The 16,345-nt window shown below is 40.1% G+C and overlaps 1 protein-coding gene across 8 annotated transcripts in view; it reads right to left on the bottom strand.

The window, feature by feature from the left end:
* The window catches only part of LOC124722596, a 356,119-nt gene that overhangs the window by 78,546 nt on the left and 261,228 nt on the right, over positions 1 to 16,345 (bottom strand). For all 8 annotated transcript variants that reach the window (XM_047247733.1, XM_047247734.1, XM_047247735.1 and 5 more), the window contains 2 exons: positions 8,412 to 8,486; positions 6,881 to 6,955 (listed from right to left, as the gene is read on the bottom strand). In XM_047247733.1, coding sequence (XP_047103689.1) covers positions 6,881 to 6,955; positions 8,412 to 8,486 — 150 coding nt within the window. The remainder of the gene's footprint in view (positions 1 to 6,880; positions 6,956 to 8,411; positions 8,487 to 16,345) is intronic.

Consider the following 16,345-nt stretch of genomic DNA (forward strand, 5'->3'; position numbering starts at 1 on the left):
CTCCAAGTGCAACCAGTAATTCCAATCTAATATTATTTGAGTGCTACCACATTGAAATACAAGCCCTACTTACACTTCAAACTTAATTGGCTGATTTATGACAATTTCCATGATACTGATTATATATCCAAAATCATAGCCATTTAATATACTGTACAGGGTTTAGTACATAAGACCAGTATTTTAAGTACATGACTCATGCTGTTATGTATTCTGGTAGGGAAGGTCAACCATATTTATGTTGTTTCATAGTTGTGAGGCTGATCCAGCTCAGCAGCAATTTAGGGATGGAAAGTGAGGCAATACTGCAGGTTAAGAATCCCTTTAAGGTTATCTGGAGAAGCTCATGTGAGAGCGTGTAAGAATCAACACTGTATGGAAGAATAAGCTCAGTGAGGCAGCAGTTCAGTGATACCACTGTCATTGGTTATGGCAAAAAAGTGGGAATTAAGTAAAAGAGAATGGTCTTTGACAAGTGTAACATGATTTAGTCTGGAGTGGGAAAACTGCTGTAGCACTGATGCCTTTTGAAGAAAGGTTGATGACAATGTCACAGGTCTGAGTTCTGATGTGTGGGGAAGCAAGGTTCAGTGCGTTTGGTGGGCAGAGGTGGTCACCTGGGCACAGCATAATAGTCATGAGAAGCTGGCTGCAAAATTTTATGGAGGTAATGGTGAAGCAATGGTATCACACAATGAATATATGAGGCTGACAGGTTGTGACTGTGAGTCTGTGTGGCACAGGTTTCAATTTTCAAGTTGGGATGTAGCAATTAGGAATTCCACAGAAAAAATATTTAACTGTGGACAGGTAGCTTATGGACTCTTCAGTAAGGTTGGCTTAGTTTTGTGGGACTAAACTAATGAAGATTGTCTGACAGAATATGTATGGGTGGAGGTAGTTGTGAAAAGAAGGATCATAACTGCACAGTGGTGAGTTCATTGGTCAGAATATGAATAGGCTGAGAAGGGGGGAGGGGTAGTTCACAATGAATGAGCTAAGCAATCGGCTGGCCTCAATAGGGGAGGGGTAGTTCACAATGAATGGGCTAAGCAGTCGGCTGGCCTCAATACTCATATTTTCCATTCTGATGAAACTGATGTTCTCGAATCATACACCACGTGCCACCTCCCAGTTGAATATATGAGAGTAATCCCAAAAGTAAGGTCTCCTATTTTTTTATATGTACATTGACCTGTTTATTTCTACAATGGTTTACATCAGTTTACAGCTTGAACATTTAGCTATTTTTCGACACAATCACCATTTCTGTCGATGCATTTTTGTAGACGCTGTGGCAGTTTTTGTATGCCCATGTCTTACCAGCTCGCCACCATGCTGTTCAGAAAGTTATGAACCTCTTCTTTCACCTCGTCGTCGGAGCTGAATCACTGGGACCACAATTAACGTTGACCAGTACTGTGAGACTCTGAAAAAACTCAAACGGGCAATTCAGAACCAGAGAAGAGGAATGTTGAGCCAGGGCATACACATTCACACTCGCCCACACATCGCTCGGCAAACCGTTGCTCTCCTGCAATAGTTTCAGTGGAATATAATCGCCCACCCACCCACCCTATAGTCCTGACTTGGCGCCCAGTGACTATCACCTATTCCCTAGGTTAAAAGAACATTTGGCTGGAAAGCAATTCAGCTCCTATGACAAGGTGAAAGAAGAGGTTCATAACTTTCTGAACAGCATGGTGGCGAGCTGGTATGACATGGGCATAAGAAAACTACCTCAGCGTCTACAAAAATGCATCGACAGAAATGGTGATTATGTTGAAAAATAGCTAAATGTTCAAGATGTAAACTGATGTAAACCATTGTAGAAATAAACAGGTCTACGTACTTATAAAAAAAATGGATTGGTCTCATATTGCTATCTGCCATTTTCTACTGCCGATCTATCAGTGACATTTTCTACCCACTCAAAAGCAAAGATGCCTTGGAAAGCACCCATGTCATCTATAAAATTGAGTGTTCTTTGTTTATGTGACCACAAAGCAACCATTCACTAGGAAGATGGGCCACAACCAAACAGTAGCTAAATACTCCCTAGATATCAGCTGAACAGCATGCTGTTCAATATCAAGTAATTTAATTTAATGGGTGCTACATGATCCTCTCTCTCTCTCTCTCTCTCTCTCTCTCTCTCTCTCTCTCTCTCTCTCTTCCCCCCCCCCCCTCTCCCCCTCCACATGCACAAAAATATCATCCACATCATTACTTGCTACAATGCGCCCAGTCCCGTTTCCATCTCATTCAACCTTCATGGCCACATCAAGACTTCACACTTTCCAGCTCATATTTCTTGATCCAAAATTAGGCAGCAATCTACTTGGCAGCAATATCTATTGAGAATATATTTAAAATCACAAGCAGCAGTAGTTACAGGTACTCCAGTAAGCCTTATCAGCAAACCCCATTATACTCTGAACAAGATATTCCCACTTTTGAGCTTAGCAAAGGTGGTGCATCTAGACACAAACTGCACAGTTGGTGAGGGCCATAAATATAGCATTATGGTAGGTTCTGATAAGCAGCGGCAGTCGGTAGGGACAGTTTCTGTTCTAACTTATGCAGGGACAGTTTCTGTTACTAACTTATGCAGCACTTAAGCTGCTTTCAGTGCTGCATTTGTGAAATGCTGTTGCAAGATTAATTTTTGTCTAGGTATACCACAAGTTATATGTATTCCACATGCATACATAGAATTACCTTGTGACACTATGAAGGAGGTTCCAATTCGTGGAAAGTTTACCTCCATCAGCATGTACATTGTTTTGTTAACTGCTACGGACAATTTATTGTCTCTACACCACTACTCTATTTGAGCAAGGATTGTATTTGTTCTCGCCTCTTTGGTGATTTTATCCTCAACAGTAAATGTGAGGGGCAATTTGATGTAAATGACCCAAAAAGTGGGTCAAAAAACAACCCTAACATGCATCCCTTATTGGTGATTTTATAACTGCCATATCTGTCGGATGAACTAAAGACAGGAAAACATTGTTTTATTTTATGGTCAAGTTCATTATCTCTGTCGTATTTCATGTTTTTCCACTGTTACATTGAAAATGAAAATATACTTATAAATTATACTTATTGACATCAAATTTGCATATTGAGAAAAAGAAAGATTCATGTTCAACTTATTAAATGTAATCAATTACAGAAGTAACTCTGCAACTGTACAGTGTTGAAAGGTTTAAAGGTTTTCAGACAACAACGTTGTTGTAACTTCAAAGTTCTCGTCCGAGACATTAGTCCACTAATACATCAAACTCCATGGCAGTATGAAAACAACCACTCCAATCTACATTTGAAAATGGAAGACAAACTGTCTTTCAGCACATGAACAGAAATTCAACAATGTCCCTAGTGATGTTAAAAAAGTAACTATATCTGTCTACCAATAATCTAATGTGCAATGTCTACATTTCCTGATAACATAGGCAGTTGGTTTATGGCTAAGGACTCCACAGATCTGCAGCCCTTCAAAATATTTACACTGCTGAAACCTGCCACTGAAAGTATACTTCACAAACTCTTTGCCATATCACCACTAATAGAGTTCATCGCTATCATCTCAGTGTTGGAAGAGGAGCCTTGGACTGTGAACAGACATGCATGAATTTGTGGCTTTAACAACTGCAGCCTAGTTTGAAGATGCAACATAGAGTTTTTTCAGTGCTTCCTCCACCTGAGCCTGAAATATTTGTCTTAATGTTTTCCATAAGCTTCCCATTTCATCACTAAATCTTTATTTTCTAATAATAATGAAGCTATTATCCAACGCTTAACTTGGAATAGAGGTACTGTTACATCTGCTGATGTAACATTTCCAGATTTTTGCACGGCAAAACATAAAAAATGATGCGTTTTTTGACAGACTTTCAATCTGGTGCATAAATTAAACAGCATATTGTCATAATCAGCAAGCATAAATACAAAAACCATCAAATATTGCACTATAGCTACACAAACATGTAAACCAAAATGGCACCTGCAAGATCACATACTGCAAATGGCTGAGAGATGAAAACTGAGCATGTGACACGCTGATTTGCACGTTTGTAAAATGAAAGTACCGTATGTGGTGGTTTTCCTACTTATACTAGCATACTATGAAAATATGCAGGTTAATTGAGTGACTGCATCAGCACTGGAACTGTCAGATTTTTCGAAGCCCCTGAAACCAATGCAGGGACAAGTCCCATCTCTAGTTCATCCGTCTGCAGTTTGTTCTTCAACTTTGTATTTTAGGAGATGAGTTGTTTTGTAAGAAGTGGTCACTCCAATTGTCTGTTACTTTGTTTTAATTCTAAACATCAAATACAGTCATGATAGATACTTTCGTATTAGTTAGAAAATTTTAATACAGCAAAATAAAAAGGAATATTGTCTTAATTTTTATCCAATTCAATTTAAATATGGAAATACTTGAAAATTTGTCACAATATCATGACAGAATTTTGTATTTTTATAGAAATAAAGTCAAGTCAAAAAGTTTTCAGTACAATTATTGATATTTTGATAGTTTGTGTAAGCAAATATGTTCTTTTAGATACCTAAAGGGCACTGTTGTCTGTCTGTAGATAGAGCTTTGTGATCTGCAGGGATAGGAAACTGTAACAACTCAGTTCTTGCAAACTGGTTTGGCACTCAATGCACATTTCTAAACACTTTTCCCTTCTTTGCAAGATTCTCATACCTGGTAGTTGCTGTGACATTCACTTATGTCTGATGATTCAATGTGAATAGCTTTAAGAGTACTGGTCCTAGTTCATGCATAGCCTTTGGCAAGTTTCTCCATGACCTTCAGAAGGAAATCTCATCATCTTGTTTTGATATTTGTTACTGCTCTGTAGATTACCCAAGCATTGATGCCTGCTGAGTCACTATAAAAAGTATTAACAGGGCACCACTTCTACCACCATCTTTCAATACTTGCAGGCCATCATGTCAACAGCATCTACTGTTCACTTAGTTTCACTGTAACATGTCACTGTGTCACACTTTGACTTTGTGTCAGTTCCAATGTGTACAGCTGGATGCAAGGATCATATTTTCATTTTTGAAGGTTAGTGTTGTATAGCTCCTCCCTAGCTTCCTTCATGCATTCAGGAACTTGCCTTCTAATTTCATTTACTACACCAAGCAAGTTTTATCACTTTGTTTTCAGATGTCATGCTAGTGAAACTGAGGTGAAGTAGTGGTAACATTCCTTTCTTTATTTAGGTTTGGATCAAAAAGTTTCTTCATTTTAAATTCAATAAGATGTTCATCACCAGGACGAGTTTCATCATTACCAAATTATGGGAAAGCATTTAGCATATATTTGGAATCTTTATTGAGAGCCATCGAGTATTTTTGCTCATTCTTGTCAAGTTTTAAACCCACAAACTGAGTGAATCAAAATCTGTACCTGAACAAGAACAACCGATCATCGATACAAATATATGATGAATCCTACTATACAGCTGAGAGGAAGCAAAAACTGGCACTTTTTAGTCACTCCAACTGCGTTGGGCTCAAATCAGATCTGAGGAACCTCATGATTTCACCAAAGTGATTACGTGACATTACAGATTTGTAAAATAATATTACCTGATTCTCTGATCAGCCAGTTCCAATTCTATTCCTTTGGATTCAGTGGCACATGCAAGATAAGGACTGCATCAACTCTTCTAGTGGTAATTACCACTCATCATTTCTCAACATATTACATGCCTCTGTTTCTGTGCATTTTTGAATGTGTTTGAGAGTAAGTTCATCAATAAAGAAATCCAACCACGGAAGAGAAAATCACTGATAACAACTTTCATGTATGGAGGACAATCAGAATTCTCCTGAAGAACATTTACATGCTGCACTTACAGTTTCATATCCGCATTGTAGCAATACACAAATAAGGCTATCTACAATGTATGGTAATTGGCAGTGCTTAATTTATTTAGTGGGACAAAAATGGTCCATCATCAGTTCTAATGTTAACAATATCTACATGAAAGTGGCAATTTTGGTACAATTTGCTATGAAAATGAACCAAAAAATTGGAGAAAGGTTATCTTCATTTGAAGTCACATCTAGGACATGAGCTCTTTATGCAGAAAGTTGATGGTTATTTTAAAAATGATACGCAAAACCACATCCTTGAGGTAATTCATAAAAAACTAACAAAAAATAAACTGAGACCAGTTACATCATTACACAATATCAGCTACCAATACCAGTAAATGCATGTCCCCAGATTTACATTGTTACACAAAACTGGGGAAATGTCAAGATTCGCAACATTCTGTAACAACCACCGATTTCATGTTATGTCAAGGGGATTATTTTCTGAATTATTATTTATGTGAAACATTCAAGTCTCCAAATATAACATGTCCAAGTGTCTGGTGGTGATATCAGGCACAAAAACACTGAAGGACAACACAAACTGTCAAAGGTACCTACAATGTCTGTCATCATTGAATCATTAACTGTCTTAAAGAACTGTTGATTAGGCCAGTGAAGAAATGGGATAATCTGTGGTTTTACTTTATGCAACACTTCGGAGTGATCACTATAAGGAGATCTGTGCATTACCTAATGACACAAAATGTGGTAACATAGTCACCACAATGAACTCTCACATACAATATAGTACAGAACAGAATGAGCAACTGTTAACCTGGTTTGTAGGAATTTGTTTTTATTCTACGATGGAAATTTTACATTGTAAAGGGAAAACAACCCTACACTCATAACATTTTTGATCTAGATATTGCAAGATGATAGCAAAATTTAAAGGTGCAAGGTGTATTTGAGCCTTGTGTACTTGTACTGTAACAATTACAGTTCATCAGGTAACTTCAAGTATACAACTTACCAGCTGTCACTTTCCCTCTCTCTTTCAGCAAACTGCCTGATCCTCTAATTGCAGATGGGTGGAGATCTGCTGATCCTGTGGATTTGTAAAAAAATATTTAGAGCACTGTTGATACCAGACTATACAGGAAGGATTAGAGCACAAACAAACATGTGTCTGAACCTAAATTGAAAATCTGAGACAAAAAAGAAAGTCATGTTGTTAAGATGTAATTTTAAATGATGAGCCTTATTTTACTTTCATTACTGCTGGAGGAACATAGAAGGACTTCAAAAAGTAAGTTATACATTATTATAATACACCAATTTTTATTGAATGCTGCACTACACTCCAAAGTGAAACACAGAACCATGACATTATTTCTCAATACAGTCACCAAGTTTCTGTAAACAATGGTCGGAATTTTGTATCAATCATTCAGTTCCTTGACAATAGAAATCCACACCTTGGTCACAGAACCATTTGTGAACTGTTGTGTGAATGCCCTCCTCATTGGAAAAACCCCCTAGGTTTTCTTTTAGCTTGCCAACAAGATGGAAATTGCAAGGTGCAACATCTGGACATCTCAATTAGCATCACTCTCATCTGCGCAGCCTTTGTCAATTGTCGGCACAATTTCATTACGGCCGGAGAGACTGCTGTATTTGGTCCATATATCGCCCAACTTTCACAGTGAATCTGTGTGCAATTTAGATATTTCACCCACAAGAATTTTACTGTCATAGGTATTTAAACTTTGGATTATGTTTCCAGTTTTCACGCTATTTCATTCCCACACAGTGATGTACCTTTTATCCACACAACAGCAGAGCTGTGCCTGCAGGAAACCTGTAATATGTACCCTCTTCTGACAATGCACCTCCCCCCCCCCCCCCCCCCCCCGTCCCACCCCACAATGGTCTTAGCACAGGATGACACGTGTAACTGACTTTTTGAAATCCCTATGTACTTAGAATTATCTTCATAGGCTTCCTTGTTATAGTTATCTTTCTGTAATGCATGTTCCACAAATACAAATCAAAGGAGACTCAGTAAATGAACTACAGTTTAACTATGTCCAATTGGTGGTAGTATGCCTTACTCTACCTTCGTCATATCAGCTCCAAATTAATCATGAAAACCATAGTTTAAACATATTTCATCCACGAAACGGTATCTAAAATGTCTGCCTTTATTGAATCATTCAGTATCTCAAACAGCTGCTGAATAGCCTTATCTTCACTTACAAGTGCATAACTTGACGACACAAAATGTGGTAAGGTAGTCACCACAATGAAGTCTCACATAAAATGTCGTACAGAACTGAATGAGCAACTGTTTTCCTGGTTTGCAGGAATCTGTTTGTATTCTATGAAGACAATTTTACATTGTATAGGTAAAGCAACCCTACAACCATTAGATTTTAGATTAGATATTGCAAGATGATAGCAAAATTTAAAGGTACGAAATGTATTGAGCCTTGTCTACTTGTACTGTAACTATTACAGTTCACCAGGTAACTTTAAGTATACAATATAAGTATACAACTTACCAGGTGTCACTTTCCCTCTCTCATTCAGCAAATTGTCTGATCCTCTAATTGCAGATGGGTGGAGATCTGCTAATCCTGTGGATTTGCAGAAAATAGTTAGGGCACTGTTGATACTAGACTTTATAGTAAGGATTACAACACACACAAATGTATGTCTGAACTTAAAATTAAAAATCTGAGGCAAAAAAAGAAAGGAATGTTGTTAAATACATAACTTTAGATCATTCGGTGGATATGATGAACCTTATTTTATTTTCATTACAGCTGGAGGAACGTACAAGGACTTCTAAAAGTAAGTTACGTATCATTAAAGTAGACAAATTTTTATTTAATGCTGCACTACACTCCAAAATGACACACAGATCCATGGCATTATTTTTCAACTTGGGTACCAAGTTTCCGTAAACAATGGTTGGAATTTTGTATCAATCATTCAATTCATTGACGATAGAAATTCGCACCTTGGTCACACTTCTTATCTAAAAATTCATCTATTGAGATGGAGGAGTTGTTATTCAGAAATTGTTTTAATTGGTTTTTACATGTTGATTGGCTATCTGTCAGACTTTTAATGCTATTTGGTAAATTTGAATTGGGATGGGTTATTAATAACAAATTTCATAAGTGAATATATGTATTGCGAAGGCACTGTGAATATCCCAAGTTCCTTAAATACATCCCTGCAAGGTGATCTTGGGTGGGCTCCAGCTATTATTCTGCTTACATGCATTTGTGCAATGGTTATTTTTTCTCTTAATGATGAACTACCCCAAAATATGATGCCACATGAGAGCAGTGAATGAAAATTGGCATAGTAGGCTAATTTACTGATACATTTATCACCAAAATTATATGTTTCAGCAGATCATCAATGTGATTCTTCCAATTGAATTTCACATCACCCAGAAATTTTGAATATTTTGTCTTGGCAACAGACTTCTGTTCAAAGTCTATAGTTATCAAGGTGATATGCCATTTACTGTACACAACGGTATATACTGCATTTTCTCAAATTTTAGTGAGAGTCCATTTGCAAAGAACAACCACTTAATGATTTTCTGAAAGACATTATTTACAATTTCTTCAGCTAATTTTTGTTTGTTGGGTTTGATTACTATACTTGTATTATCAGCAAATAGCAGTAGCTTTGCATCCTCGTGAACATAAGAGTGACAAGTCATTAACTTATATTATGAACAGTAAGGCACCCAAGTCTGAACACTGTGGGACACCATTCTTGATACCTCCCCAGTTAGAGGACTCTGCTGATTTCTGCAGCCTATCTGGACTGTTAATTTCAACCTTCTGCATTTTTCCAGTTAAATATGAATTAAACCATTTGTGCACTGTCCTCTCATAGCACAATACTTAAGCTTATCTAGAATAATTTCATGATTCACACAGCAAAATCCTTTGGGAGGTCACTAAAAATCCCAATGAGTGATGTTCTTTTATTCAGAGCATTTAATATTTGATCAGCGAAAGCACATATACCATTTTCTGTTGAAAAGCCAGTCTGAAAACCAAACTGATATTCTGTAAGTACTTCATTTTTACAAATATAAGAACCTACTTTTGAATACATCACTTTTTCAAGAATGTTGGATAAAGCTGTCAGAAGTGAGATTGGGCAGTAATTGTTAGCATCAGACCTATCCCCTTTTCTACGCAATGGTTTAACAATAGCATATTCCAGTCTACCTGGAAAAATGCCCTGCTTCAGTGAACTACTACACGAGTGGCTGAGAATCCTATGTACCGGTTGGGAACAATCTTTTAGTACTGTCTTGGAAATGATATCAATTCCATACAAGCTTTACCTTTTGAGTGAATTTATTATTTTCCTAATTTCAGTAGGAAAGGTGGGTTGAATTTCAGTTTTATCAAATTGATAGGTATCGCCTCTTTCATACACAACCTTGACATTTCTAATGATCAGCTTGGTCCTATTTTCTCTACAACACTTCAAAATGATTATTAAAATATTTTCTACTTCTGCCTTAACTTTTCATTGAGTTTAACAACGAAAATAATCAATTTGTGACAGTATAATGTAAGTGGCTAAATAAAAAATCTACTCATCAAGCAGTGGCAGGAGAACACGCACTTTAAAAAAAAAAGGTTTTACTTCCACAAGCTTTTGGAGCCAGTGGCTCCTTCTTCCAACAGAAAGGGAAAGGATCTCAATAGGTTAATGAAAGGGGTAGAGTTCGGAAAAGTCACCCAGAACCCCAGGTCAGGGAAGTCTTGCCAGTTAGTATGAGAAGGAGAAACCGATAGTTGGAGACTGCACCAGACAAGATTTGAAAACCTGAGAGCTTAAAGGTGGGACACAGCATAATATGCAAGACAGACACTACTGCTAAAACATTGTGCACAAGCTAATAAGAGTGAAAAGCTAAGTGCATTGTATGCAACAGAGGTGGGAGGGGCATGGCGAAAAATAGACAGGTCAGAAAATGAAAGACGTAGAAAAGTAAAACGGAGTGAAGAATGGAGTAGTTATTGTGAAGAAATACTGAGACAGAAGAAATTAATGTAAATGAAGGTAAGGTAGGTGGCGAGAACCAAGGACATGTAGTTCCCACCTGCAGAGTTGTGAGAAACTGGTGTCTGGGGAAAGAATCCAGATGGTGTGTGTAGTGAAACAGGCACTGAGGTAAAGACTGCCATGTTGTAGAGCATGCTGTGCCAGAGTATGTTGTGTGTTGCCAGTATACACCCTCTGCATATGTCCATTCCCCCTTACTGATAACATGGTGCTAGTCACACCGATATAAGAGGCCGACCAGTGTTCTCAGTAACACTGGTATATGATGCGTGTCATTTCACAGGTGGCTCTCCCTTTAATAGTACATGTTTTACCAGTTACAGGGCTGGTAAAGGTGGTGGTAGTGGGGTGCATAGGATAAGTCTCGCAGCGGGGAAGGTCACAGGGTTAGGAGTGCTAATACCTGTGCTCGTAGACACGTTTTTACGAAGTTGCCTACAATAATTTGTTTAGGATTCACTACACTGCAGGGCCTTCTCACGATCATCTTTTGCTGATTTATTTGCAAATTTGACAGCTATTTTCTTTTCTGCCCTCCACTTACCTTGTTTATAGGTAATTCTTTCACATTTGTGTGTTTGATTTGTGCCAAACTACTCTGATCAACTTTTACTTCTATCTCCTAGATTACTTTATTTGTCAAGCAAAGTAGTTTACATTTTCTCCCATGACTTTGTCTTTTGATTGCACAGTTTTTAAAATGTTCTCTCTTTTGACAACTTTTCTTATCGACTTTTTCTTTCTTCATATCATATAGCCCATTTTGCTGGTGAGAAATTCGAGTTCGTACAAATTTATCTGATTTTTCTGGATTTTTTCCCTTGCTATTCTTCCATTTTCCTATCCTTTTCCACACTCTGCTTCACTTTTTTGCCACTCCCACCATTTATGAAACTCCAAACTGTCCTCTCTTGCCATATGTATGCCATCATGTATTACATCCATTCGTTGAGAAAACATGCTTTTGCACTATCAAAACTATGGTCCCACATTCTGTATCTTGAAACCAGCTCATCCATTGGAGTTACTTCCTAGGGCCTGACACAGAGTCCCTGTTTCTGGATGTAATCTTATTCTACATCAGGCTTTTTTACAGTTTCAAATATAGCAACCTCTTGCACTTACTGTGACCTGTACGCCTAATATGCCAATTTCCCCTCCACCCTATTTCTCTCCTCCTACAAAATCCTGCAGTTATCTGCCCCTCATGTTTCCTTGGATGGTATCTCCTAAGTCAACTTCAAACTGCAACAACATGCTGGACTTCATCTCAAAAAGCTATCCCACCTTCTAAACTACCTCAACAGTGGTGTTTCCCTTCCTGTCCCTCTGCAGCTCCCTTAAACAACCACACCATCAACCATCACTCCTCTAGTACAAACCGAACTTGACCAACCTCCTTAACATCCCACAGCCTTCACTACTGCCCACCAGACCAACAACAACTCATGAGCACAAGAACCATTCACAACAATACAGTGTTCCCAACCTCTAGTCTAACACACTCTCCCCTCCTGAATTATCTATATTATCACAGGGTCTCACTTTCAGCCCTAAACCTGCATTTTGGTGAAGGTCCTTCTTTCCTTCACACGTAATGTGAACTGGAAATAAATCTTTGCAACCCAGTCCCAAAACTTTCCAACAGTGAACCTGACATAGAACGCTGCCTTGAACAGTTGCTTGTCACCACTGATGCCACATCCCTCTTTATCAACAGCCTCCACATAAATGGTATGTCTGCAGCTTAACGTTTCCTCAGTCAGCGCCAATCTGATTCCAAACCTACGACATTCTTCCTGCTCACTTTAACCAACTTTATACTTACCAACAACTATTTCACCTCTGATGTGCAGACATACAAACAGATCAGGGGGTACAGCCGTGGTAAACAGGTGGCTCCTTCTTATGCTAACCTTCTTGTGGGTTGCTTGAAGTAGGCTTTACTGGGATCCGAAAGCCTTCAGCCCCTGGTTTGGTTTAGATACATTGATGGCCTCTTTGCCTTATGGACTTATGGTGAGGCTGACCTGTTTAAATTTCTGGAATCACTAAATACCTTCTCCCAATTAAATTTCATGCCACTTTCCTTGATGTCGATCTCATCCTCACCGAAGGTCACCTACACACTTCTGTCCACATTAAACCTACTAACAAACAACAGTACTTACATTCTGACAGTTGGCACCCTTTCCATGTCAAATGTTGCCGCCCATACAGCCTTGGCATTCAAGGCAAACATATTTGTTCAGACGCAGACTCTTTACAGCAATATATCACCATTCTCACCTCCGTCTTAACTGGACATAATTGCCCCACCAGCATAGTTTGAAAACAGATTTCCTTGGCCATCACATCCAATACAGATACTGCTGATTTCTCCAAAACCGACTTCGGAGCACACCACTTGTCACACAGTATTATCCTGGTCTTGAATGTATTAACTAGCTACTTCAACAAGACTATGACTTCCTACAATCACTCCCTGAAATGAGATCCATTCTGTCTGAGATTTTGCCCACCACACCTAGAACAGCTTTCCATAGCCCTCCCCGTCTCCACAATATCCTTGACAGACCCTATGCTCCTTCTGTACCCATCTCCCTACCTGTGGCTCCTACCCTTGTGACTGTCCCTGCTGCAGCACTTGCCGTATTCACCATCCCACCACCACTCCACAGGTGGGAACCAGCGCTACAACACATCTTTGGTTCCCGCGATCCATCTTTCATTTATGTTAATTTTTTCCATCTCAGTATTTCTTCACAGTAACTACTCCTTTCTTCACTCCATTTTAGATTTCAACACCTTTCATTTTCTGACCTGTCTATTTTTCACCGTTCCCCTCCCAACTCTGTTACATACAATGCACTTACCTTTTCATTCTTAACTCACGCACAATTTTTTAGCAGTAATCTCCGTCTTGCATATTATCCTGTCTTCCACCTTTAGGATCCCAGATTTTCAATTCTTGTCCGATGCAGTCCCCAACAATCAGTCTTTCCTTCTCATCCCATCCAATAAAGTCTCCTCTTATCTGGGGTACTGTGGGCGGCTTTTCCAACTCTACCCACTTTCCTAAACCTCTCCAGATCCTTTTCCTTCACCCATATTCCTTCCCCTTCAACTCTTCTGCTGACAGAAGGAGCCACAGGCCTGAAAGCTCGTGTAAGTAAAACCTTTTACGATGTGACTTACCATACGAAAGTGCTGGCAGGTCGATAGAAACACAAACAAACACATACATACACACAAAATTGTAGCTTTCGCAACCAATGGTTGCTTCATCAGGAAAGAGAGAAGGAGAGAGAAAGACGAAAGGATGTGGGTTTTAAGGGAGAGGGTAAGGAGTCATTCCAATCCCGGGAGCGGAAAGACTTACCTTAGGGGGAAAAAAGGACAGGTATACACTCGCACACACACACATATCCATCCGCACATACACAGACACAAGCAGACATTTGTAAAGGCATGGCTGTTCCCTTTAATTGTTGGTATGTCTGGCCTTCAAAAGTGAAGTAGTTGTGGGTCAGGATGCAGCTGGCTAAGGTAATGAGGAAAGAGGTTTTAGGTAGGGTGGCAGGTGATCGGCGTGAAAGGAAGTGCTCCATCGCAGCAAGGCCCTGGACATGCGGAATACTTGTGTATAAGGAAGTGGCATCAATGGTTACAAGGATGGTTTCCAGGGGTAATAGATTGGGTAAGGATTCCAGGCGTTCGAGAAAGTGGTTGGTGTCTTTGATAAACGATGGGAGACTGCATGTAATGGGTTGAAGGTGTTGATCTACGTAGGCAGAGATACGTTCTGTGGGGGCTTGGTAACCAGCTACAATGGGGGGGGGGGGGGGTTACCAGGATGGCCCCCTCGTACGCCAACCTATTCATGGGTAGCTTAGAGGAAGCCTTCTTGGTTACCCAGGACTGCCAACCCAAAGTTTGGTACAGATTTATTGATGACATCTTCATGATCTGGACTCACAGTGAAGAACTCCAGAATTTCCTCTCCAACCTCAACTCCTTTGGTTCCATCAGATTCATCTGGTCCTACACCAAATCCCATGCCACTTTCCTTGACATTGACCTCCATCTGTCCAATGGCCAGCTTCACACGTCCGTCCACATCAAACCCACCAACAAGCAACAGTACCTCCATTATGACAGCTGCCACCCATTCCACATCAAACGGTCCCTTCCCTACAGCTTAGGTCTTCGTGGCAAACGAATCTGCTCCAGTCCGGAATCCCTGAACCATTACACTAACAACCTGAAAACAGCTTTCACATCCCGCAACTACCCTCCTGACCTGGTACAGAAGCAAATAACCAGAGCCACTTCCTCATCCCCTCAAACCCAGAACCTCCCACAGAAGAACCACAAAAGTGCCCCACTTGTGACAGGATACTTTCCGGGACTGGATCAGACTCTGGATGTGGCTCTCCAGCAGGGATACGACTTCCTCAAATCCTGCCCTGAAATGAGATCCATCCTTCATGAAATACTCCCCACTCCACCAAGAGTGTCTTTCCGCCGTCCACCTAACCTTCGTAACATTTTAGTTCATCCCTATGAAATCCCCAAACCACCTTCCTTACCCTCTGGCTCCTACCCTTGTAACCGCCCCCAGTGTAAAACCTGTCCAATGCACCCTCCCACCACCACCTACTCCAGTCCAGTAACCCAGAAGGTGTACACGATCAAAGGCAGAGCCACGTGTGAAAGCACCCACGTGATTTACCAACTGACCTGCCTACATTGTGAAGCTTTCTATGTGGGAATGACCAGCAACAAACTGTCCATTCGCATGAATGGACACAGGCAGACAGTGTTTGTTGGTAATGAGGATCACCCTGTGGCTAAACATGCCTTGGTGCACGGCCAGCACATCTTGGCACAGTGTTACACCGTCCGGGTTATCTGGATACTTCCCACTACTAACACCAACCTGTCAGAATTCCGGAGATGGGAACTTGCCCTTCAGTATATCCTCTCTTCTCGTTATCCGCCAGGCCTCAACCTCCGCTAATTTCAAGTTGCCGCCGCTCATACCTCACCTGTCTTTCAACAACATCTTTGCCTCTTCACTTCCGCCTCGACTGACATCTCTGCCCAAACACTTTGCCTTTACAAATGCCTGCTTGTGTCTGTGTATGTGCGGATGGATATATGTGTGTGTGTGTGTGTGTGGGCGCGCGCGCGCGCGCGCGCGCGCGCGCGCGCGCAAGAGTGTATACATGTCCTTTTTTCCCCCTAAGGTAAGTCTTTCCGCTCCCGGGATTGGAATGACTCCTTACCCTCTCCCTTAAAACCCACATCCTTTCGTCTTTCTCTCTCCTTCCCTCTTTCCTGACGAAGCAACCACTGGTTGTGAAAGCTACAATTTTGT

The sequence above is a fragment of the Schistocerca piceifrons genome, chromosome X, assembly GCF_021461385.2.
Source record: "Schistocerca piceifrons isolate TAMUIC-IGC-003096 chromosome X, iqSchPice1.1, whole genome shotgun sequence".
Classification (NCBI taxonomy): Eukaryota; Metazoa; Arthropoda; class Insecta; order Orthoptera; family Acrididae; genus Schistocerca; species Schistocerca piceifrons.